This window comes from Leopardus geoffroyi, chromosome E2 (genome assembly GCF_018350155.1).
Source record: "Leopardus geoffroyi isolate Oge1 chromosome E2, O.geoffroyi_Oge1_pat1.0, whole genome shotgun sequence".
In the NCBI taxonomy this organism is placed as follows: domain Eukaryota; kingdom Metazoa; phylum Chordata; class Mammalia; order Carnivora; family Felidae; genus Leopardus; species Leopardus geoffroyi.
The window spans coordinates 1,505,562-1,531,804 of record NC_059335.1 but is presented as its reverse complement, the minus strand read 5'-3'; the positions used below and the strand labels follow the sequence as shown (position 1 = coordinate 1,531,804).

The window sequence follows — 26,243 nt, the reverse complement described above, 5'->3', positions numbered from 1 at the left end:
TCCGAAACAGGCTCCAGGCTCCGAGCGGTCAGCCCAGAGCCCGACGCGAGGCTCGAACCCACGGACCGCGAGATCGTGACCTGAGCTGAAGTCGGACGCTTAACCGACTGAGCCACCCAGGCGCCCCAAAAACAAACATTTTTTTTAAAAGACCATACACAAAGTATACTTGTTGCCAGTCACTCCCAATATAATTATGATTCTAGAACAAAGTGGAAGGACTTCTTCAAGGATGTGCTAAAGAAAAAAACCCATGCCAACCTAGATTTCTATATATGGTAAAACTGTCAAGAAAGAATACAAAATAATAGTATTTCAAGCCAAAAATGAAGAATTTAATGGAAGATTAACACACATAAAATGAAATCCTAAAGGTTATGTTTAAGAACATTGGAAAGTAATCTCTGATGAAACACTTGCAATTACAGAAGGAATGAGGACCCAAGAGGGGAACGCATACTCATCTGGCTCGTTACTTGCCTTAAACAAGAATAACATTTCCTTGTGGAGTTAGACTGATAGAGTTAACATGCATAATCTCAACACACATATGGAGATGGAACATGCTAGCTCATCTTCTAAGTCCCTTATATTGCCTGGGAAGACAGAAAAGTATTTATAATTCTGTCATCTACTGTTGTGTTTGTAAATTTTAGCTTAAACAATAACAAACAATATGCTTTTTAAACTAGAATTTAAAAAAAATCTGGATTGTGAGTAATAGTTGTTTTTTTAAAGGATCAGAAAAAGAACAAGGGAGACAAAGCCATAAAATAAGAGGATATATTAATCCCAAATATATCAAATATTACATGAACCATGAAATAAATTAAATTAGTAGTCTTTTTAAATTTTTTTTTAAAACTTTATTTATTTAAGTGATCTCTACACCCAATGTGGGGCTTGAACTCAGGACCCCGGGATCAATATTTGCATGCTCTTCCAACTGAGCCAGCCGGGTGCCCCATTAGTCAGTACTTTTAGATGGTTCAAACCTCCCTTCACAAGGTACTTAATTTTCACCCATAAATTTCAAGTGCAAGTTTTGAATTTCCATTAAAGCAAAACTAACATTCTGTGGCATCCTCAGCCACCCCATCTCCACCAAGAAAAGAAACCAGGGGGCGAACACTGTCCTGGATTTGGTTGGTGGGGAATCAAGACCTCATGCCGAGGTTCACCAGAATCTATGAACAAGTTTCTTAAGGCCTAAAATTAGCTGAGATGTTCTCGGGACCTGAAGTATATTTTTACCAGCAAATCCCATCAGCACATCTCCCGATGAGAAAAGAATAGGGTGGCACAAAGGGGTAACACTTCAGTGAAAACAATTTTAACAACCGTGAACATTTAAGAACACCCGCAAAGCTGACACCAGGTACTTCACACTATCCTTTAACCTGAACAACCACCTGGTGAAGTGCATCAGTCAACACTCTTGTTTCACAGATACCGAGGCTGAGGCTTATTAGATCCCCATTTACAGAGGAGGAAACTGAGAACCCCCCAAATTCCTGAATGGCCCTGAGCCCTGGCCACTGGTAAGAAGCACTGCATGGAGAGGCAGGCGTCATCCCTGCCCTGCACGGCTTCCTGTGCAAATCTACGTACCTAGGGCCCCTCTCCACCAGAGAAAAAAGGTCATGGTAAATTCACCGCCCATGTGACCATCATGGGGACAAGGAGTCCTGCCAGTTTTCTGTCTGAGAAAGGGAGTCTTCAGCTTCACCTGCTCACTCAACACACTAGGTACTGACTGAAGACCAGAACACGAGGACAGGCCCCACGTCACATTCCATGGACGCAGAGGGCTTCCTCTTGAGGATCGAGGAGGGAAAGTCATTCCTCGGGGCTCATTCATCATCCCAATGATGCACATGTCCTGTGCGCTCTGCCTCCTAACACATCCCAAGTCATCCTCTCCCCACCAATTCCAATGCCACCATCCTGGGTCAGGCAACGCCAACGAACTCCTGGGTTACATGGTGGCCTCGTCTCTCTCCCACATCAATTCTCCCTTCTTCAATTCGCTCTCTACACAGCAGCCAAGGGGGAACTCAGAAGCAAGAACATGCCACTGCCGTGGTGAATCCCTTCCTCAGCCCGCCAACACCGCATCCGCCCCTGTTCTTCCATCTCACTGTCCACCACTCATTTCCTCCGGACACACTGGCCTTCAGCTGCTTCCACTAACAAGGCCAACTCTCCCCTGCCTCAGGGTCTTGGCACATGCTGTTCCCTTTACCACAACATTCTTCCTCATCTTCGAACATGGCTGGGGCTCCTCCATTCCTCATGGGTATGTGTGATCTCACCTTTGTATACTGTCTGCTCCTCTGCCCATGCTTCACAGTTTAACATGGATCTCCCCACTTTTGTAACAAGAGGCGTGTGGGGAGATGACATAACCAAGGTCACCCAGATGGCGATGGACACAGCTCGGAAGTGCTCGAATTCCAGTATCCCGAGGGTCCAAAACCTTCACCACTGGACCACTCTTCCCAAAGGACATCTGCCCTCCTTGCCAAAGTTTTGACCTTGATCTTCATTGCCACATGGGGACCACAGGCACATTGCTGCCACAGCATCAGAGTGGCCAAACTACACCTCTACACCTCTGTGTTATCACGCGTGTCTCCCTTCTAGACAGCAAGGCCCACGTCTCAGTCACCCATGTATCTCCACGACACCAGGCACCGTGCAGGATAATGGGCGTGAAGGATAGGGTTCTCGTGACTCCTGCCCATTCCACAGCAGGCCCCTGTGAACACATAAAGTTCCAGGGGGAGATGTGGACAATGAAGGGAGAGGGCCCTCTGTCCACTGCAAAGCACATCACTTGTGCTTTGGGACAAACAGGCCCAGGCCTCTTTGCAGGCCACGTGACAGCAAAGCACTCTCACGTGTGGGAAGAAGGTCCCTCTCCTAAGAACCAAGTCGTGTTTGGGAGCCTGGCCTCCGGTCTCTGAAGTGCCAGGGCTCAGCCACAGGTAAAGGTAATGCCGTAGCCCCAGCAGGAGCCGTGCACACGAAGGAGGACACGTACGCAGGGAAGCCTCGGGTACAAACTCTCAGATGCCAAGCCAAGTAACGCTCTCCCGGTCAAACGATCCGCCACAGTCGTCACTTTAAAAAGGTCTCTTTCGGAACTCAGTGTGAGTTCTCTGATGTTGACTGAGGCCCGTCTTCCGGTAAAAGGCCTTCCCACATCTCTTACACTTATAGGATTTTACTCCACTGTGGATCTTTTGATGAGTAGCGAGGGTCGAGCGGTAGCCGTAGGTCTTTCCGCACTCGCTGCACTCATAGAGCTTCTCCTGAGAATGACATGTCATGTGTCGAGTTACAGAAAAGCTGTTACAAAAGGCCTTCCCACACTCTTTGCACTCAAAGGGCTTTTCTCCAGTGTGGGTTCTGTTATGCCGAATAAAATCAGAGTGGCGGGCAAAGGCCTTTCCGCATTCGCTGCACATATACGGCTTCTCTCCGCTGTGAATCCGCCGGTGCTCTGTGAGGTGTGACCTGCGGCTGAAGGTCTTCCTGCACTCCATGCACACAAAGGGCTTCTCCCCAGTGTGAACCCGCTGGTGCTCTGTGAGGTGTGACCTGCGGCTGAAGGCCTTCTCACACCTGATGCACTCATAGAGCTTCTTCTCCATGTGAACGCTGTAGTGTCCAGTGAGCTCTGCCTTCCCGAGAAAGGCCTTCCCGCACTTTTTGCATGTATAGTGTTTTACTTTAGTGTGAATCCACTGATGCTGGAGAAGGAAGCGATTCTTCTTAAACCCTTTTCCGCATTCCTTGCACTTGTACGAGTTCTTCCCTCCATGAATCGAGGGGTCTTTCCTTGATCCACGTGATTCATACTCATGGAGAGCATCTCCTGCAGAGACTTGCTCCTGTAAGTCCTTTGTACACAGATTTTCACCTGTTCCCCAATGACCACACTCGGGGTTCATCTCTCCAGGGAGAGTCTCCTTGAACGGGACTATCCCTGTCTTCACGGGCCCTCCCTGTTTTTTGGATGGTTCTTCTTGTTCCCTGGCCTCTCCCAGCATGGAAACACCGGAGTCTTCCTGAGTCGGTAACCTGTGGGATAAGCATCCCTCAAACACGGCTGACTGAGAAGCAGAAGGCTCCGTGGTCCTGGTTTTTGCTTCATCACCTGAAGAGAATCCAATACACAAAAGAGGCCCATTAGCAATGCCAACATAAAGAAACACGATCGCCAAGCCAGCGGGAAAACAGTGCCACTGATAACTGTTCACATCTCTGAAGCTCAGGTTTGTTGTTGTTGTTGTTGTGTGGTTTGTTTTTTGTTTTTTGCTGGTCCCTGGATTCTTGACACCCTTAGAGGGACAACCCTGAGGAGAATTTGGGGCAGGGTCCAGAGTGGAATCCCTTTCTCTCTGTCCAGAGGGGAGAGAAACGAAGACACCACAGGCTGTGTTTGTTCTAAGAAAGGACGTCACACGTTGTTACCAGGAACACAGGGAAGGAAGGGGACATCTAACACAGTCCAAATGAGAGAGAGAGAGAATTTGGGAGGTGTCTTGAGATCTGAGTTGTGAAGAAGCAGGAGCCAGCACATACAGAAAGTAAGAGGGCACTGCGCCCAAAAGGAGGCAGAGTGCACAAGGTGCCAAGTCGAGAGAGAGTCCTGATGCCTAGGGAGCTGCAGGGCACGAGGATGGCAGAGATGCGGACGGTGCCACAAACAGGGTGCCGATTCCAGAGTCTGGAGGGCTGAGAGTAAGGGCAGCCATCGCCACTCCCAGGACAGTGCCCACAGGGCTCAAGGTGAGGAACAGTGCGGGGACTAAACAATGGAAGAAAGCTAGTAGAGAAATCTGAAACATTTCAAGATATTAAAGAGATCTATACACATGGAGAAATTAATAACAAAGTTGTAAATTCTCCTCAAATCTATCTTTAAGTTCATTACAATTCCAGATAACATGATTTGCCATGAAACTCAACAAGGTGATTCTAGAATTTCCTAGGAAGAGTTAAGGGCCAAGAATATCACTGAAACAAAAATAAGGCGATGGGGCTTGCCCTCCCAGTCCTGGGGTTATGATGAAATTACAGGCCTAAGAAAAACTGGCAACAGGAAGTAATAGCCTCATGAACAGACACAGCTTTCACACACCGCAGAGATGACACAGCAGGTCACTGGTAACAGTGACAGACAACAAGGGGGGCTAGAAAACTGGTTTCCCACATGCAGAAAAAAGTTATTCCATTTCTACCGCATATCACACACATCATTAATTCCAGATTAGCAAGCAAAAGAAAACGAGTATGTTTTTGACCTTGGTGTAGGGATATTTCCTAGCGAGACATGAAAAGCAGTAATCATAAAAAAAAAAAAAAAAGAAATTGACCGCAGTAAACAAAATATGAATTTATATTAATCAAAAGATACTTTAAAGAATATTTTTTAAAAGCTAAACTCTAACAGAATACAACTGCAGCCCACAGTATGGGTCAAAGATTAGTATCAGGAATATACAAAAAAAATCTGGCAAATCAAAAAGGGAAGAGCAACCATCTTCACAGAAAAATCAGAAAAAAAATCATGAACTGACATTAATAAAAGATACACATGGCCACTAAACGAATGGGGAGTGTCATTCCACTTTCTTAGTAATGAAGGGCTGCAAAACAAAACTACACTGAGATATTTTTTATACTCATTTGACTGACAAAAACTAAGGAGGCTGGTAATAGCAAATACTGGAGAGGATGTACATCCATGGAATCTCTCAACTATTGCTGGCCAAAGTCAAAATTACTAGAACCACTTCAGGAAACAACTGGGTGCCACCTTAACATGCCAAATCCCTAGTCACCCAAAATTCCACTCCCAGGAACGTTATCATGAGAAACTCACACACATGTGCACAAGGACACACGCATAAACATTTTCATGGCAGCATCGTGTGCAAGAGGGAAGAGCTGGGAAAAAGTAAATGTCTAAAAGAACAAATACTTTGTGGAATATTCATGCAAGAGGTTATTTCCCAGGCAAAGAACACGAGTGAACTACAGCTATATATGACATGTAATATGTAACATATAATATATAAATATATGTTATAGACAATAACGTAATACTGAATAAAAAAGCCAGTCCCAGATGACTACAGAGTACCCTTTCATTTTCTTTTGAGAGAGAGAGAGAGAGAAAGAGAGAGAGCGCACACAAGCACACAAGCAAGGGAGGGGCAGAGAGAGAGGGAGAGAGTCTTAAGCAGGCCGAATGCCCAGTTCAAGTCAGGCTCAATCTCAGAATCGTGAGATCATAACCTGACCACAAAATCAAGGGCTGGATGCTTAACCGACTGAACCATCCAGGTGCCCTAGAATACCCTTCTGATAAAGTTTAACAAAAGGCCTACACAATATATTTTCCAGGTATGTATACACACATACACACACACACAGGTATGATAAAATGATTTTAAAAGTACTGGCTCAAACATTCAGATGACACAGAACTACTGGAAGACACAACATACCAAAACTGAGAAAAGAGTAAAGAGAAAATCTGAATACCCCGACATCCATAAGGAAACAGATCTTGTAATGACATAACTTCCCACAGAACAAGTAATGAATAGTAAGTGTGAATTCCGGAAAATGGTGATCTCTGTGCTGGAGGAATGGGGATCAGAGAGAAGCGCATCGATTTCAGTGCTATGTTCCTGGGAGTCCCCTCTAAAGTGCATCCCATTACAAAGAGTAATGAGAGGACACCAAGCACTGACAAGAATGTGGAGCAACAGGAACTCACAAACGGGGCTGGTGGTGTGTGGGATGATCAATCATGCTGAAAATTGTTTCATAATTTCTCTTAGAGCTGAATATACACCTATCCCATGTCCAATCCAGTCCAGTCCTGGGTATATGCCTAACAGAACCTCTCACAGCAGTGATGTTCATAACATCCCCACCCCAAAAGAAACAGCCCAGATGTCCGTCAACAGGAGAATGGATAGACTGCACTATATAACTACAATGGGATATTATATAGTATGAAAATGTCAATCTCCAAACATTTGCATCCATACGAATGAATCTCACCACATACTGATGATCAACACAAGAGAGGCAGAAAACATACCGTGAGGCTCCATTTATATCCATTCAAGAAGTGAAACTCACCGATGGTGTTCAGGTATCAGCGGTTACCTTTGTAGGAGGTGACATAGACTAGTAGGACTAGTAGGGCTTACAAGGCACCTCCTAAGGTCTGTATCTTCACCTGAATGGTTACTTGGATTTATTCATGTGCAAAAACTCATCAAGTTAAATCCTTAAGATTCATGCACATCAATATGTATAAATTATACTTCAGAGAAAGAAAGGAAGGGGGGAAGGAGGGAGGGAGGGAGGGAGAATGGGATATATGGAAGCTCAGTGTAGACATTTCTCCCTAGAATGCAACATCTCCTCTAAAAAGTTGGTTGTACACATAGTCACACCAATCAGTCAATTCTAGAGCTAAAGGAGCTCCCAAGAAGGCAGGAGAGGGTGTGACCCAGTCCCTGGCGCAGGAGCTGGTCATAGCTGGGGGTGAGACCGCTCCCTGGTGGGGGGAGGTGAGAACAGAGGCTGGAGGCAGCAATCAGATGCAGACGAGTCTGAAAGGGTCGAGAAGCAAGAAGAAGTAAAGTCTTTATTTCTGACATGAGTCTGGCCGTGGACTGAGCCTCGGTGGCTGAGGGTGTGGTGAAGGCTTAGAATCGGGTGGGCGGCTGGGAGAGCTGGTGCAGAGGACAGCTGGGCAGAGGCACAAGCAGACGGGGAGACCACAGGTGCGTTAGCAGCGTGCAGATGAGAGAGGACAAGACAGGCGGACCAGGGTGTCAAGGCTGGAGCTCGGGGAGGGGGTGGTGGGGACAGACTCAGGAGATAAGGGCAGTGGGAAAGGGGCAGGACCTGAGGATGGCTGCATGAGGGGTCTGATGGAAACAGGTGCTGAGGAGTTGTTTTCTGGCCTTTTCAACTCAAACGGCAGGGCTGTTCACTAAAACTGATGCCCCCAGGGAGGGCCCAACAAGAAGCTGCCATGGAATTTCTGAGCAGCTGTGTTCTAATGGCTCTGAGTCTGTGGGTCTCACCCTACCTATATCTCTACAGGGGAGGCCTGGTTCTCACCACAGGTCAGTTCAAACCAGAACTCTGGGGTGAGGCCTGGGCGTCAGGAGTTTTCCAAGCTCCCTGGGTGATTCTGGTGTCCAGGGAGTGACGAAAGTCCTAGTCTGCGTCAATCTGCAAATGGTACCCTCATCATTGGCCATCTGAGAAAGACAGGTGACTTAAGCCGGTTGCGGGTCAGGAGAGATGACTGCAGGGGGAGGAAAAGGGAGAACAGGGGGTCAGCCTCAGTAACTTGCCACAGTCCACAGGAAGCCAACCTGGGATTTGACTCCGGGCCACCTAGGTCCAAAGCCCAGCCTGCTGAGCACTGCACTGGGGACAAAATGGCTCCTGGCCCTTACGTGGGGCCAGCAGCTGGGAGAAAGTGGGCTGTTCAAGTGGGAGGGGGGATGTGAGTGGGAGGTTTTGACTGTGGGGAGCCAGGGATGGTGGGAGGTGCTGACCCGGTGATTCCCAGACTGGCACGTTGCAGGAATGTAAGGAAACTCACACAGTGACCTGGGTGAATGAGGACATTTACACCGACATCAACCAGCATCTCCTCTCGGTGTCATTTCACAAAGGAAAGGGCCTTTACCACAGGGGGAACAGGGTGGCATTTGACCATTAAGGGCCATCTTTTACATTAAGCTTAAGTTTTAACATTTTGGCTTCCTGACAAGCTCCCTGCAATGGTGGTCTTTTCCTTACACGGTGGGGCAGGGGAGCCTGCTGGGGGCTGGGAACACTGCAAAGGTTGACCCAGTGGAAGTCACACCAGTAGGTAAATGAGTAAAACATGCACTGGGCTGGATACTTCATACTGTGTACTTCACACATGTTGCACACCCACGCCTGTGCGCTGAAATAATATTAGGAATATGACAAGATCACTGAATAACACGTAAGTGTATTAAACTAATCACAATAAATTGTTGGCTCCAAAATCTGATGACTGCCTTTGGGCAAGAGGTCCCCAGTGGGGAGAAAACTGGGTTCAAAGTCAGGCAGTTCTGGGGAAACATCTCACCTCCCAGGGATATTGTGAGAATTCAATGAATGGAGCAGGGCAAGTGCCGAGAAAAGGCCAGACACGTGTCAGTGCTCAGGGGACATTGGCCATGACAACTCATTACTAATGGCTTCTCTCGAAAGCAAACCATTTTTCATTTCTTGTAAATTAATGTCTTCAAAGGGGATCTCACATTACTCCAGAAAATGGAAAATCTTCCTTGCCACGGATGAAAGGTTACAATCAAAACACAATAAAGAAATCAAAATAACGATAACAGGTCCCAGCGAGCTCAGCAGCCTGCTCGGGGCTACGAGCTGGAGACTGTTGCCTCTGCTGAAAATGGACACTGGTGACAGTCGTGACAGGCATGAACGACTCAGCATTAATAACTCAGCACGAACTGAGACATCTTCCTGATGAGAATCAAGAGGGAAGTGGCTTTCTCAGGGTGTGCATCTGTGTCGTCTAAAACTATCTGCCACCCCAGCACAGTATGGCCCACACCAGCAAAGGATGGTCTAGGCCCAAGCAGCCTTTTCATTGAGTTTGTGTTGTTTATAAATGGGCGGGCGACACTGAGGGCAAACATCCACTGGGGCCCTGCCTCACTCTCCCCCTTCTTGGAGAATCAGCCCACGACCATGCTAACATGCTGTGGGGTCACCTGACTCAGACAGCCGGGCCAGTCAGCAACCTCTGGCGGGAATCTTTAGCAGGCGCCCCAGGTGGAGCCTGTGCGGGGCACTGGGCTGAGAGGGTGAGGGGAGCGTGGGCTCCAGGGGTTGCTTCCCGCTACACAAACACAAACACCTATGCAGAGAAGGCAGGACACGAACACACAGACAAGAATGGAGATGAGAAATCCAAGGGGCTCACAGAAGAAGAATGAGGTGCCCACTCCCACCAAAAGCTGCTGTGAAAAGACAGTGGTGTGTGCAGACCCACAGAGAGAAGCCAGGACGAGAGCCCCGGGGCCGCGGAACAACCGTGCTTCCTCCCACGTCCTGAACCCGTTCTCGGGGCACCCCAATCCCAGGTTCTGCCAGGCACCTCACTTCCATCTGCCAGGGGAACTAGGTTTCCTGCCTAGTGATTCCTGGTGGAGACAAAAGGAGAGTGGGCAGGAGGAGGTGGGCCCAGCACACGGCGAGCCACTCGGAGCCCTTCTCCACCAGCTGGGCCTCAGGAGAGAGGAAGGAACCCAGGAGGCTGCAGGCCCCCGCGTGGAGGTGAGGAGAAGCCTTACCCAGCGAGAGCAGGAGCCCACAGGTCTCCCTCATCACCCTCCAGTACAGTGTCCTCTGTGGCAGGTCCAGTAATTCCCACTCCTCCTGGGTGAAGGTCACGACCACGTCCTTGAAAGTCACTGGTGCCTGGAAAGTCACACACAGTAGCGTTAAGTGCACCGGGGCCGTTGGGAGGAATCAAAGCCTGTAACTTAGTTACCGGTGAAGGTGCACGGAGACCCAGCCCTGAACTGAGGCCTCTGGAGGGCTGAGCTCTGAGCTGGGTGTAAGTGGGGGGCAGACACGGCTGACAGAGAAATCTTCAATGGCAGATGCCATGGAGAATGACACAGACAACGGCGTTCCCGTGAGGACCTTGGGGGCAGAAGGTAAGTGGTCTGGGACGTCAGAGGACCGGGGAAATACTCATGAAGACAATTCCAGCCCTGAGAACAGAGGTAGCAGCAGCTGGTCCTCCCCGGTCCTCCCCGCATGCCCGCCCCTAGCCGAGGGCTTCACGTGCTACGGCTACGGCTCCCCAGGTCTGGAGCACACTCCCAAGCTTGAATTCAACCTTGAATCACCACTTGCCTGCTGTCTACCTTGCGGAAGCCACTTCATTCCTCCGAGCTTCCGTTTCTTCCACCAGTACAACAACAACTCTCCCACTTTATCAGATTGAGAAGTCGAGAGAAAACATTCATAAAGCCAACACTAGAGTCTCTGGCTCATGACAGCGCTCTGTACATTTTGTTAGTGAGTCACCCTGAGAGTCCCCAGGCTACATAGCAGAGGTGGGACCTGAACCTAGGACCCTCTGGCGAGGGGCCGTGGCAACGCTTACGCCCCTCCATCACTACAGGTGAGGCACTGCCAGGAACTGTTGCTGTTTATCTGCCTCCGCCATCCCTGACCATACATCCGCGGACATGGGCAGAAGAATGGAGCCGTCCTCTTCCACCTCACGGGAGGCACCATCCTGGGAGCGGCAGGGCCTGGACCAGCTCCCCACACCGGCGTGGGGCCCCCAGCCGTTCAGACCCCCACAAGATTGCACAGTGAGGTATCGGTCAGTTTTCCCTTCCAGAGTCCTGACGGGATATATCCCTGAGGCACGAATACCGTGAGAACCAGGGAACCCAAGCGGGTGAGAATAATGCCCTTGTGGCCGTAAGAACACAGGCAGCAGTGTCTGACTGGCTGTGATGTCTGTCCTGGGCAAGGGCCAATGACCACGCGTGCTCCCTCCTCGAGACCCATCTTAGCAGGTGGGGGGCACATGGCAATCACAATCTCGGGCCTCCTCGAACAACTCTATCTTCGCGGCCTCTGTCCACAATGTTCCCTCTGTCTGGGATGGCCCCTCTTGCCTTCCTTGTTTCCAAGCTCACCTGCAGGAGAAATCTCTACCCCCCTCACACAGATTAATTTAGGTGTCATCCTCAGGCCTCCCCAGCCCACTGTGGTTGGGAACTGGCTCTGGCAGCCAATGGACAATGTGTGAGTTTCAACTACTTAAAAGCTGTGTGACCTTGGGTAGGTAACTTAATGTCTGTGAGCCTCAAGTTCCTCTTCTGTAAAGCAGGGATGATAACAGAACCTAACTCTGAGGAGGTAGGAACTGAATGAGCTGAAACATAACTGTCCCTCAAACCAAATCGAGGGCCCAGTGGAAGTCCGCTATTATCGCTGCTTCTTTTTATTTATTTATTTATTTATTTATTTATTTTTAACATTTTTTATTTATTTTTGAGACAGGGAGAGATAGAACATGAACGGGGGAGGGTCAGAGAGAGAGAGGGAGACACAGACTGAAACAGGCTCCAGGCTCTGAGCTGTCAGCACAGAGCCCGACGCGGGGCTCGAACTCACGGACCGTGAGATCATGACCTGAGCCGAAGTCGGACGCTTAACCGACTGAGCCACCCAGGCGCCCCTATCACTGCTTCTTTTGATTATTTTTCCTCTTTGCACCTCAAGCACCCTGGAGAATCTCAATCCAACACTCGACTCTGCACAAAAATGCCAGCGCCCGAGCACGTTGATCAGGGGGTACTTTAGCGAGAACCTGAAAGACAGAGGTGGCATTTGAGCAGAGGCCTGAGGAATGCACAGGGCTGCCCTGCAGAGCTCCGGAGACAGGATCCAGGGCAGATGGCACTGGCAGGGCAAGGCTGGAAAGTGAGGAAGAGCTGGGCAGGTGGAGGGTGGCATGGCTGCAGGGCAGTGGGATGCAGAAAGGAAGGGAAGACACGTGTGTGCACACAGAGCAGTCGCACTGCACCAGGCCACGGTGGGGGTTCAAACACAGATTCTAAGTGGGATGAAAGCCCATCCGGGAGTCTCGCTCATTTTCCAACCAGCTACTGAGGTCCTGTGACAGCTATGGCCCCATCAGAGGCCTGGCGCCACAGCAGCAAACAGGAATCCCAGTTCCCACTGGAGAAAGATCCCAAACTAGAAACTAAATAACTGAGCGAGACGATGCAAATGGCCCTGCAGGTTCTGAGGCCAAGAAACAGGTGAAAAGGCTAGAGGTGCCTGGGCGGCTCAGTCAGTTGAGTGTCTGACTTCGGCTTAGATCACAATCTCACAGTTTGTGAGTTTGAGCCCCGCGTCAGGCTCTGTGCTGACAGCTCAGAGCCTGGAGCCTGCTTTGGATTCTGTGTCTCCCTTGCTCTCTGTCCCTCCCCTGCTCGCACTCTGTCCCTCTCAAGGATAAATAAGCATTAAAAATTTTAAAGATAAATAAATAAATGCACATCATGCTCCCGCACACTGCCAACACTGAATCTTTAACGCACATACTTTTCACATAAGAGTAAATGTCTTCAGGGACGCCTGGGTGGTTCAGTCGGTTAAGCATCTGACTCTTGATTTCGGCTCAGGTCATGATCTCACAGTTGTGAGATGGGAGTGTTGGCTCTGGCCTGGGAGTGGAGTCTGCTTAAGATTCTCTCTCTCTTTCTCTCTCTCTCTCTCTCTCTCCCCCGCTCCCCTGTGTACTCTCTTTCTCTCAAAAAAAATTTTTTTTAAATAAAGTATCTTCAACAGAAAAATAAGCTTACCACTGTAAGTGGCAAGCCAGCATTGCTTGTAATAAACAGACGGCAACTATAAACATGAACCCAGTGACCTTCCTGGGTGCCCAGCCTGCCCAAGGGCCCTTTTCATGCCAGCAGGGAAGCAAAATTCCAAAAATACTGCTCCCACCGTGAGTCTTCCCCTAGGCTCTCTCTTCCCCAGTTCTCAGCTGAGACAGGGGAAACCCTGGGGCAGGATTCCACTGGGGTGAGCCCCGAAGACCATCAGAGGACAAGGGACTCTGCTCCCTGAAAACAGTGTCCAGGGTGATGCTACCTGGGCAGTGTTGAACTGGGGTACACACATCACACACATGCCCTCTGATCCCCTCAAGCCATGAGGAGGAAATGTTGATATTCCCATGGATCCCCAGAGATGGAAGCCAGAGCACTGACCATACTCCTCGAGGTCATGGCCCTGGGAAAGGTATGGCCATATGGCCCCTAAAGTCTCTACCCTGCTGCATGAGCTCTTTCCTGAAGCACAGTTCACTCAGACGGTGCAGGGATGGGGGAATTCTGAGAAGCATCATTTCTCTCTCACTTGCCCTGCCATGAGGACAAGGTCAGGAAAAAGGCCTCCTTGGATCCCAGAGATCACAGAAATGAATGGCCACAACCGGCACTTCCTGGGCATTCCCTAGGCGGGCTGTGCCACATTCAGTGCCTCCCACATCTGCCTCCAGGACCCCGGAGGGAAGACCTGCAATGAACCCCATTTCATGGCCAGGGAAGCAGACTATCCCACGGCGGGGCAGGGGCAGAACCTGGAGATGAACCCAGGCGGTAGGCTTTGGAGCTTGTTCTGCACACCACGACACACGCTCTGGCTGGGAGGATGGCTGAGGGTGACGGGGGAAGGCAGTTCCGGGTACTATGTGGGGGGTTGCAGGGAGCCTCCACTCACCCCGAGCCTACTCTCCCCTCCAGAGCTAGAAGAAGCCTATTAAAACTGGACTCCAAATCCTCCGTGGTCCCCACCATGGCCTCAAAAGAGGCCGATTCCTCAGCCTGTTACTCCAGACCCGATTCCCAACCTAGTGCTGTCTGTTCCCACCGGACAGATTACGCCCTGCTCGGCCTCACCTCCCCGCATCTGCACCTCATGGTGCGTGTGCCCGGGACACCCCTCCACACCTCACTGATTAGGTGACGGAGTGGGGGACCCTTCCACAGGAACCTGGCCTGGCTTCGGGACACCAGGGTGGCCCCCAAACACAATGGCGTAGTTAGGGGAAGCGACGAGACCCAGGACACCACCACCCTGGATGTGGAGGTGCCACGACTGCGTGGTTGGGGGTCCACAGGGCCTGAGGGGGGGGTCACCCACTCACCTGTGCCGGGCCCATCTGCGCCTGTGCAGCCGCCGCGGGACCCTGTTCATGGACAGTGGGCCGCAGTAGTGGGGAGGCCGCGGGGGGTCCCAAGGGCTCCTTTGACCCATCCCACGCACCCTCAGCCCTGCCTCGGTGCAAAGGGGACATGACCCCTCTCCTCACGCCTCCCAGGTCCCGCGGTCTCAAGCCCGCCGAGACTCCTGGAGCTGCGACCCGGTGAACAGACGCAGAAGCACCCAGGACGACGCCCACGAGGACGGCGCCTTGAGTCTCGCGTGACGTGGAATCCCCGCCCCGCGCTGCCATTGGCCCAGCCCTACCGCCTCTTGGCGCTGAGCCTGCCGGGTAATATGGTTCCCGCAGCTCCGCCTGCTGCCTCAAGGGGCGCCCTTCTGGAAATCTGAAAGGACCAGCGGAGCCTGCGTGAAGGCCTCTGGGAAATGATGTCACCAGACGCTGGGGGAGGGGCGCGGTTTCTTCCCTTCTGAACCCGCTCCCGCGCGGTTTCTGCAGCGTGGCTTCTGCGATCAGGAGAAATGCTCGCGCCCGTGGTTTCATGTGTGCCCAAAGGCTGGGCTCCTGAAGGGACACACCAGACCGTGGTATTACTCAGAAAGGGAGTCTGCCGCTCAATTAGCCTTAAGTCACGTGACCAGGGCGCTGTCTCCTTTTCCCTCGGAAAACAGTGTTTTCCCTGCCGGTAAACTCACGGATTGTATCCATATCCGATCCAGCCACAGCACTGTCTCATCACTGGGGTGTTTCTTAATCCACATTCCAAGACATATCCCATTTCTTTCCTACTGTGAAACCTGAGATCTATTTGAAATGAAGAGATATTTGCCAAATTTCATTTTCTGCTGGGACGGTGACTATAGTGGTCATGGCCAGAGGGTGTGTACAGAGTGGCCATCTGGGGACACCTGGGTGGCTCGGTCAGTTGAGCTTCCGACTCCTGATTTGGGCTCAGATCATGATCTCACCGTCATCCGATCGAGCCCCACATTGGACTCCTTGCTGAGCTGGAGCCAGCTTGGGATTCTTTCTCTCCCTCTCCTCTACCCCCACCCGGCCACTCTTCTGCACATGCCTTTGAGAGCTCTCTCTCTCTCTCTCTCTCTCTCTCTCTCTCAAAAAAAAAAAAAAAAAAAAAAAAAAAGAAGAAGAAGAAGAAGAAGCCATCTGAACCCCAAGATAAATGTTTGATCTCAGTCTGTTTGCTGTAATTGCAGTGATAGAATCTGCCAGGGAGATTGACATTACTTCTGAAAACTATTTGTGAAAAGTAAATTCCTCCCTGTCAATTTTCATCTGCTAGCAAGATTATGCACTATGTTACTAATTACCTCATACTATGCATTAACACTTGTTCAATAAAAACTCACTTTGAGAAGGCGCATTGTGGTTTCATTATATGGCATCTATATTACTGAGGAGCTGCACATGATTGTGGTTAATGTCCTCAGATCAGGATGTGGCTTCTCCTCCACCAGTCAGCTTATATGTGTCATGCTTAATCAAGGATGACTCAGGGGTTGTGTCCCAGCTGGAAGGATGGATTTGTCACTAACTAAGATGGGAAGGGGTGGTGGTAGGCAGATGAAAGAGCTTGGAAACATGAGGATCTCACTTTTGAACATATTTTGTTTTATTAGAATCTATTAAACCTCCAAGTGAGGCAGACTGTGAACATTTCAACACAGAACTCTAATTATTTTGTAAAAAAAAAAAAAAAGTCAGCATTTTTGAGTTCACTGATAGACTGACTTCTAGAATGTCCATAGCTCATCGCTTCTCGGCCTTTTGGCTAAGATCAAGTGTAGAATGTCCATAGCTCTACAATCCAGACTCCCCCACAGAAGAAGAAATTAATTTTCAGAAATAACACAAAGTAAAATGTGTCCTACATGGATTTATGCAGTTACAGATAATTCCAATGTTTAAGAAAAAGTAAACACAGAAGCAGTCGAAAGCTGGAGAGTATTTAAAGACTGCTTGACCTCGAGTAACAAAAGGTCTGCACCTATGTTTCAAAGTAGGACCACCTACTTTGAGTGTAACATTTACACTCCACGCAGGATCAGGCTGGCAGATTTCAGATGAAGCCACATCCTTGTGTGGCTCCTTTCCTTGCCTCATTCTCTGCCCTTCCTTTTTTCCTGATAATTTCTCCTCAATAAATCTCATGTCATTGAACCCTGTGCCAGTTTCTGCTTCTGCAAAACCCAACCTCAGGCAGGACGCATTTGGTCAAAACCTAAAATATTAAACATGTGAAACATATCCAGGATGTTAATGTTTCTTTTCCATAATAAGATGAGCAAAGGAGAGCAAGAAGAATTGCTTAGATGTGTCCTGAGGGTTAGAATGTGACGGTGAATCTCTTTGTGGGGTGGGGGGGAAGGGGTGTCCTTCCCTAGTCAATACCTGATGAGCACGGGACATGGTGTTCTCTGCTGTGTGACTTTATGTCTGGGATGGATCTCAAATCCTTAGTAAAACAAACTTTTTGGTAACAGCAAAAGGATTAGGGAAGAAACAAACACCCAATGATTTGTAAAATCTAAATAGATAGAACATAAATTGTGAAAGTTAGTAGTATTTTCTTGAATTATACTGAAAGATGTTTTTTTTATTATGTACACATAATCAAAATGAGTCATTTTATTAAATTTATTTTAAGTTTATGTATTTATTGTGAGAAAGGAAGAGAGCAGGGGAGGGGCAGAGAGAGAGGGAGAGAGAGAATCCCAAGCAGGCTCTGCACTGCCACCACAGAGCCCGAGGTGGAGCTCAAACCCACGAACCTCGAGACCATGACCTGAGCTGAAACCAAGAGTCAGATGCTTAACTGACTGAGCCACCCAGGCGCCCCGAAAATGAGTGATTTAGAGCTTATTTTATCCAATTAAACCTCCTTTGCGGGTGCCTGGGTGGCTCAGTCAGTTAAGTGTCTGAGTTCAGATCAGGTCATAAGCTCATGGTTCATGAGTTTGAGCCCCACATTGGGCTCTCTGCTGTCAGTGCAGGGCCCATTTTGGATCTTCTGTCTTCCTCTCTCTGCCTCTCCCCCACTTGCATGAGCCCTCTCTCTCAAAAATAAACATTAAAAAAAATCCTTTGCATCAGAGTAACAATTTATTATTTATATAAACAATAACTATTGTTTATATAAATAATATTCATTTTTATTTATTAAAAATTTACTATTTTCTTAAACCTTCAAATAATTCTATCATGTAAATCAGCTTATCTCTCAAATTATTTACAACATAGGCAGTTAGTTCATCCAAGGAGACTTCAATTCTTTTACGGTAATATTAATGCTGAAATGGCAATTATTTCACTCTTATTTTAAGTTTATTTATTTTGAGAGAGAAAGCAAGCACACAACTGGGGGAGGGGCAGAGAGAGAGAGAGAGACAGAAAAGGAGAGAGAGAGAAGCCCAAGCAGGTTCCACAATGCTAGCACAGAGCCCTATGTGGGGCTCAAACTCATGAACCGCGAGATCATTACCTGAGCTGAAGTTGGACATTTAACAGACTGAGCCACCTAGGTGTCCCTCACTCTTACTTTTTTTTAATCTTTATTTATTTTTGAAAGAGAAAGAGAGAGAGATGGAGAGAACGAGTGGGGGAGGGGCAGACAGAGACAGGGGACAGAGGATCCGAAGCCAGTTCTGTGCTGACAGCAGCATGCCCAGTGCAGGGCTTGAACTCAAACCGAGAGGTCGTGACCTGAGCCGAAGTTAGACCCTCAACCCACTAAGCCACCCAAGCGCTCCTTCACTCTTATTTTTATTTGGATTGCTTCATTATCCCACAATAGCCAAAGTGAAAACAGTTTATCCTTCCAGATTTGATGTCTGGGTGTTTTGAGTTTAACAAGTCATTAGGTCATGGTTTTCATTCCATTCAGGTAGCTGAATGGACAGATTTGTGCTGAATGGCAGCTTACATCCTCCCATTAATATGTTTCTTCTAGGCAGGGGCACCTGGGTGGCTCGGTCAGTTAAGCGTCTGACTTTGGCTCAGGTCATGATCTCATGGCTGGTGAGTTTGAGCCCCACATTGGGCTCTGTGCTGACTACTTGGAGCCTGGAGCCTGCTGCAGATTCTTTGTCTCTTGCTCGCTCTCTCTCTTCGCTCCTGTCCTGCTCACGCTCTGTCTCTCTCTCTCAAAAATAAACATTGAAAAAATTTTTTTAATATTTTTATTCTAGGCAGGATTGCCAGATCTCAAATGGCTGTGTCCCACCCTAGATAGTTCTTTAATTTTGGCATTTCCTTCTAGGGCAGGTGTTCTCAAACTTTAGGGACACATCAGAATCACTGAAGAAGTAGGAAAGAACACAGAAGCCCCTAGGCCATGGAGTGAAGAAAGGATCTAAGCATTTGTGTTGACAGCAAGTTGCCTAAGTTATTTCGAAATGACATGGTTTGAGTACCTCGGCTCTGTGAGGATGACAAAGGAAGAATGAGGATTAAATGAGTGAAAACACATAGAGTTTTTAAAACAGTACCTGAAGTTTCTGAAAGTCCTTATTGCTGTTAACGCAGTAATAGAAGACTCTGAAGGTGGTTACAAATAGGAAAGCGCTCTATAGATTGTCAGCTTGCAGCCTATATTTCCCAGAAGGCTTATTGCAAGTCCAAAAGAAAGCACAGGGTGGAGGATGAAACCTCTAACCCAGGTAAAGGAAGGAAGAAAGTCTTACTTCTTGAAGCAGCAAGGTACCACCCTAGACAGGTCTCCTGGAGACAGGGAGATTCTTTTATAAAGTGAAGTCACAGACAAGGATGAACTTCTATCATCAGGCCAACTTCCTCTATAGACAGTGATTCCACTTCCTGTCGGGTACTTGAGTTCCTAGCGTTAGAAACATGCTGAATGAGGGGCGCCGGGGTGGCTCGGCCTGTTAAGTGCCTGCCTTTGGCTCAGGTCATGATCTCATGATTTGTGAGTTCCAGCCCTGCATCGGGCTCTGTGTTGTCTCTCTCTGCTTCTTCCCCACTTGCACTCTTGTCTCCGTCTCTCTCTCTAAAAAATAAACACTAAAAAAAAAAAAAAAAAAAAAAAAAAGAAATATGCCAAATGGGAGAGAGCTGAATTTCTGAGGCTTGGAAAGGAACTTCAGGACTACAAAAGTGGTTTGCATTGCATTGCCAGGGATACATAGTTTCATTGTTGACTAGACACCCAATTACGGTCATCAATTGTGAAGTGGCACCATATGAAAGAATTCAAAACCAGCCTGACTCCTGAAGGTTAGTGGAGAGAATGTCAGATATCCTGAATATACGTCTTTCTACCTCACACATTCTCCATCTGCCCCTTTCCTTTCTTCTTCTTTTTAAAAAATGTTTATTTATTTATTTTTGAAAGAGAGAGAGAGCGCACAAGCAGGGGAGTGGCAGAGAGAGAGAGAGAGGGAAACACAGAATCCGAAGCAACCTGCAGGCTCTGAGCTGTCAGTGCAGAGTCCGATGCAGGGCTCGAACCCACAAACTGTGAGGTCATGACCTGAGCTGGAGTCGGACACTTAACCGACTGAGCCACCCAGGCGCCCCCCTCCATCTGCCCCTTTCTTTTCTTAAGGACCCAGTTCTGGCGTCCAGCCTGCACAAAAGTCCCAAACCCACAACATAATTCCCAAGCCCAGGGTGATATCCTTGGCTGTTGTTGGCCAAGGATAGCCACTGATAAAAGAGAAGTCAACACTTAATCCTATGACCACCTCTGACCCCCTAAATTCCCACAATTGACTCCATTCCTTTCATGTGATCCTTGATTTCCTTGATTCTTCCCTTGCCCCTTCCCCTATTGGCTGAGCACTGACTGACCATCACAGCTTTGATGTGATGTGTGAGGAGAGGGTTGGGAAAAAGAAGAAAGACCCAGGGCCACAGTTAGTTCCTCAGTAGAAGCTGCTGGAGGTGGGAGTATTTGGCCCCACTGGCAGAGACTATGTCATCCACGGATACTGATTAGTCAATTCCACAAGGGGAATTCAGAGAAAAATTTTGCTCAGCAGGAGGTCAAGCAGAGGGGAGTTAAGAGAGACCTTGCACAATATTTGTAGTTAAATTATAATCTTCTGGGAAGAGTCTTCATCCCTTGTAGATAGCGTTCCTTCCCTGGATTCAGGGGAGGGGGTGGGGGAAGCAGAGTAGTGTGTCAGTATGAATATTCACTTTCACTGTGTATATATATGAGTCAATTCAAAATAGTCATAGAAATATCATTTTAATTTATCACTTACAAAATTAAATTTATGAAATCACTAGTGTAATAAAAATAGATGATAGAACTAGAACAAAAAAGCAAAACACTAAGAGAAAGGAGAAAGGGAAGAACTGGGAGTCACAGGGAAAATAAAATGATTTTATTTATTTATTTATTTATTTATTTATTTATTTATAAAGGTTTATTTGAGAGGGAGAGAGAGAGTGTGGAAGGGACAGAGAGAAAGGGGAACAGAGAGAATCCCAAGCAGGCTCTGTTCCATCAGCACAGAGCCCGATGCAGGGCTCGAACCCATGAGAACTGTGAGATCATGACCTGAGGCAAAGTTAGACACTTAACCCACCAAGCCATCCAGACGCCACCATAAAATGATTTTAAGTAAGAGACAGTAAGTATATCAATAGATATACGGCAATTTCTTCCATCAATTTCTTTTCATCGTCGTCTTATAGATCTCAGTGCACAGGTCTTTCACCTCCTTGGTTAAATTTATTCTTAGGTATTTTATTCTTTTTGATGCAATTTAAACTGTAATACTGGGGCGCCTGGGTGGCGCAGTCGGTTAAGCGTCCGACTTCAGCCAGGTCACGATCTCGCGGTCCGTGAGTTCGAGCCCCGCGTCGGGCTCTGGGCTGATGGCTCAGAGCCTGGAGCCTGTTTCCGATTCTGTGTCTCCCTCTCTCTCTGCCCCTCCCCCGTTCATACTCTGTCTCTCTCTGTCCCAAAAATAAATAAATGTTGAAAAAAAAAATTAAAAAAAAAAAAATAAATAAATAAATAAACTGTAATACTATTTAAAGAACTATTAAATTTAAAATTAAATAATGTATTAATAATTTCAAATAAGGAGAACTGACATTTTTACCATGTTTGAACACCTTAACTGACCTGTCATTTTTTATTTTTATTATTTTTTTTAAATTTTTTTATTAAAAAAATTTTTTTTAACATTTATTTATTTTTGAGACAGAGAGACACAGAGCATGAACAGGGGAGGGTCAGAGAGAGAGGGAGACACAGAATCCAAAACAGGCTCCAGGCTCTGAGCAGTCAGCACAGAGCCCGACGCGGGGCTTGAACTCACGGACCGCGAGATCATGACCTGAGCTGAAGTCGGACGCTTAACCGACTGAGCCACCCAGGTGCCCCTGACCTGTCATTTTTTAAAAAACAAATGTTTGGCTTCCTTGGCCTGTCCGACATGCTCACTCTGAACCCTCTGTCACCATCCTTTCTTACTTCATAGTCTGCTTCTCTCCTCACCACTTGACAATCTAAACACACAGGATTTCTCCCAGTCCTTTGAGGCTCCACGGGATCTTTTCAGGTGATTTTCCTTCTGTAAGAAAGAACTGGACTGGACCCAATTATGTTTCCAAAATATGTTTAAAGAATACTTTAAAGACTGTTTAAATACTTCCATGTATTTTCATAAGACCCAAGGTGAGAGATTTCCCCAAATTCCTTAAACTTAGAAATGTCCTTCATTTACACTATTTCAAAATGCTCTGCACTTCTCTGAAGATCCTAAAACAGAGAGAGTAATATTTGTATACTTAAGTATGTGATGTTCATATTTACCTCTATTATAAGACCACGGGCTATTACCGGCCTTGTTTGCCATGACATTGTCTATCACACAATAGTTAATAAAATGCTAACAAATGTTTATATATTTTTTAATGTGCTTTTTTTTTTTTTTTTTTTTTGAGAGAGAGTGAGAGACAGAGCTCAAGCAGGGGAGGGGCAGAGAGAGAGGGAGACACAGAATCTGAGAAGCAGGCTCCAGGCTCAGAGCGTCAGCACAGAGCCCAATGCGGGGCTTGAACTCACGGACTGTGAGATCATGACTTGAGCCGAAGTTGCACGCTTAACCGACTGAGCCACCCAGGCACCCCAAGGTTAACAAATGTGCAAATAAATGATTAAATCCCATTAGAAATCTCATAGCACTGAAGCCAGATTGGGACAACAATTCACCTTTCCCTACAGACAAAGCAGAATTGAGAGACTCGAGTGTCACTGACCATGAGCACAAAGGGGCTGAACGCTGGAAAACATGAGGAGACAAACCCAGTGCTGTTCACCATCCACTGGCCTGGATTTGCAACCAGACTCATCCAAACAGTTGAAATAGCATAGATTGAATAAAAGGTAACCAAGAAACTCACCAGGACCAAGATGGTGTGTGTGGCTCTGGCCTCGTGGGAAGATCTGGGGGAAAGGCTGTTGCTGTGAATGTGTTGGACTTGCTACTTGTGCTTGAGCAGGACAAAGACCATGGAGCCACTGACCCAGACCATGAAGCTCAAACCCATATAAAAATATATGACTGCAAATAATATGTTAAATCTCCCTACCCCATTCCAGGAACTTTATCCATTTCTTGTCACACTAAGGTTTTTGTTATTGGATGGACCGTTTACTATTAGAGGAATAAATGAATTTATCCAGAGATGTAGCGTCCAGCAGAGGAAAGAGCAGAAACCAAGGAACTTTGGGGATCTAATCTTGAGCTCCATCCACCTACACATACTAGGGTTCAGCTTAATAGCTTCGAAGTCATTGAGGAGACATATAGTGCTGGAGGAAACCCCTGTGCTCACTCTGTAATAATAAAAGACAAGTTTACATGCAGCAGCATCCAGGAAATTTGGGGATCCAAAAGCCACCATTGTTTGAGGGATCCCTTTGGAGAAAAGGATGATGGAGTTGGCTAGGACCAGTTGGTTGAAAATCAGGTCTGTGGGTCTCAATTTGTGTCCAGTGAGCAAAGAGAAGGTATAAAGACCAAGGAGGGATGAATTTCCTAGGATCCCATCTGCAGTCTGAGTGACGAAGATAATCCCCAATTCCAATGTGCCAGCACCTATTGCATCAATATCTAGGGATGGATCTTTTTTTTTTTTTTTTTAATTTTTTTTTTCAACGTTTATTTATTTTTGGGACAGAGAGAGACAGAGCACGAACGGGGGAGGGGCAGAGAGAGAGGGAGACACAGAATCGGAAACAGGCTCCAGGCTCTGAGCCATCAGCCCAGAGCCCGACGCGGGGCTCGAACTCACAGACCGCGAGATCGTGACCTGGCTGAAGTCGGACGCTTAACCGACTGCGCCACCCAGGCGCCCCACTAGGGATGGATCTTAATTGAAGTCAGAAGAATGAGAGCAAAGACAGTAGCAATAAATGCCTTGCCAACACTATGCAGAGTACTTTTCATCACTTATCCTAAAACTTATTTCTCACTTTAAGTGGGTATTAACATTTTATGCTTTGTGTGTATGTGTGTGTGCGTGCATCAGCATGCAATTAACTGATGAACTAGATTAGAAATAGCCTCTTGTAATCATCAAACTTGCTAAGAGATTCTAACTTAATTATTCTAATGACTAAAATGAAAGGATAATGGTGCAACACGATAGAGGTGCCCATTACCACTACAGTGGCAATCATATTACAATATACAAATGTATCAAATTAACATATCGCACACATTAACTTGCACAATGTCGTATGTCACACACATTTCAATGAAAAAATAAAATCCATTAAAATAGAAAGAGAAAGAAAACTCTGCCGAGTGAGCACAAATGAACAAATAAATGAAAGAAATAGCCTCAGCGTCCATCTATAAGTTTCTGGGTTCATGAATGAGGGCAAGGACATTCAGTTCTCAACAGCTATGGGGGTGAGGCCAGGAGATCTTTGCATTGTGAGCCAGTCGGCATTGTTTCAATCTTTATTCCAACATGATCGAGAAATTGGGAAATTTTTGAGCATAAAGCAAATTTTATGTCTGTTTACAGGTGTTTTTCACCTGCAAGAAAGACAGGATGAATGCAGAAAACTGCCCTCTGTTGGAGCAAGCCACGTAGGAATGCAGAAATGGACACCAAGACACAATGCAAACGTCTAGCAGGCACCTCAGTTCACTGTGGAGTAGAGCCTCGTACATCCACGTCCAGCGCTCCAACTTTCTGCCTGATTTTATTTACGTGTTTTTTAAAATGAGGTGTAATGGGGCGCCTGGATGGCGCAGTCGGTTAAGCGTCCGACTTCAGCCAGGTCACGATCTCGCGGTCCGTGAGTTCGAGCCCCGCGTCGGGCTCTGGGCTGACGGCTCAGAGCCTGGAGCCTGTTTCCGATTCTGTGTCTCCCTCTCTCTCTGCCCCTCCCCCGTTCATGCTCTGTCTCTCTCTGTACCAAAAATAAATAAACGTTGAAAAAAAATAAAAATAAAAAAATAAAATAAAATGAGGTGTAATTGTTACCCAACATCATATTGCTTTTGGGCGTACAGTAAAATGATTTTATATTTGTACGTATTGCAAAATAATCACAATGAGTGTAGCTACCATCCCTCACCATACATAGTTATGAATTTTTTCTGTGATGAGAACTCACGAGATCTGCTTTCGTAGCAACTTCCAAATGTACAATATAATATTATTAACTGTAGTCATCATGCTGTACATTAGTTCCCCATGACTTATTTTGTAACTGGAAGTTTGTTCCTTTGATTTCTCTTCACCCATTTTCTTTTTATTTCTTTGTTAACTTTTTTTAAATATTTATTTTTGAGAGAGAGAGAGAAAGAGAGAGAGAGAGGGAGAGTGCAAGCAGGAGAGGGGCAGAGAGAGAGGGAGACAGATGCCCAAGCAGGCTCCAGGCTCTAAGATATCAACATGGAGCCCGACTCGGGGCTCAAATCCACACACCGTGAGATCATGACCTGAGCAGAAGTTCGAAGCTCAACCGACTGAGCCAGCCAGGCACCCCACCCATCTTTTTTTTTTTTTAACTTTATTTTTGAGAGAGAGAGAGAGCAGGGGAGGGGCATAGAGAGAGGTGAGGAGAGAGAGAATCCAAGAAGGCTCAGCACTGTCAGTGCAGAGCCCGATATGGGGCTTGAACTCACGAACCGTGAGATCATGACCCGAGTGGAAGTCAGGCACTTAACCTCCTGAGCCACTAAGGTGCCTTCACCCATTTTGCCCATCCCACACCCACCACTTCACAATAACTCAAAAGCCGTAATCCTTCTGACCTGACTTCCACATGCAAACTTCAGCTTTTTAAAGTACAGTGTCGTATTTATTACAGTATTTGTGGTATTTCTTAAATATTTAAAATGTGTACAAGTGTTGCTATATTTACTAGCCTTCTATGTTCTTTTTTACACCGATG

General features: G+C 47.2%; 3 protein-coding genes and 1 pseudogene across 4 annotated transcripts in view; 2 read left to right on the top strand and 2 right to left on the bottom strand.

The window, feature by feature from the left end:
* The window catches only part of LOC123577872 (zinc finger protein 304-like), a 573,883-nt gene that overhangs the window by 149,913 nt on the left and 397,727 nt on the right, over positions 1 to 26,243 (top strand). The gene's annotated exons all lie outside the window — the stretch shown is intronic.
* LOC123577912 (zinc finger protein 805-like) lies at positions 867 to 15,017 on the bottom strand. The gene is made up of 3 exons (XM_045440347.1): positions 14,807 to 15,017; positions 10,410 to 10,536; positions 867 to 4,165 (listed from the first exon to the last, which is right to left on the bottom strand). Exons 1-3 carry the CDS (start codon positions 14,954 to 14,956, stop codon positions 3,129 to 3,131), a joined length of 1,314 nt encoding a protein of 437 aa, XP_045296303.1. The 5' UTR covers positions 14,957 to 15,017; the 3' UTR covers positions 867 to 3,128.
* Positions 16,597 to 16,770, top strand: LOC123579502 (annotated as a pseudogene).
* Positions 23,033 to 25,337, bottom strand: LOC123578430 (vomeronasal type-1 receptor 1-like). The gene is given in 2 exon segments (XM_045441313.1): positions 23,033 to 23,925; positions 25,328 to 25,337. Coding segments are annotated over 2 exon segments (903 nt in total).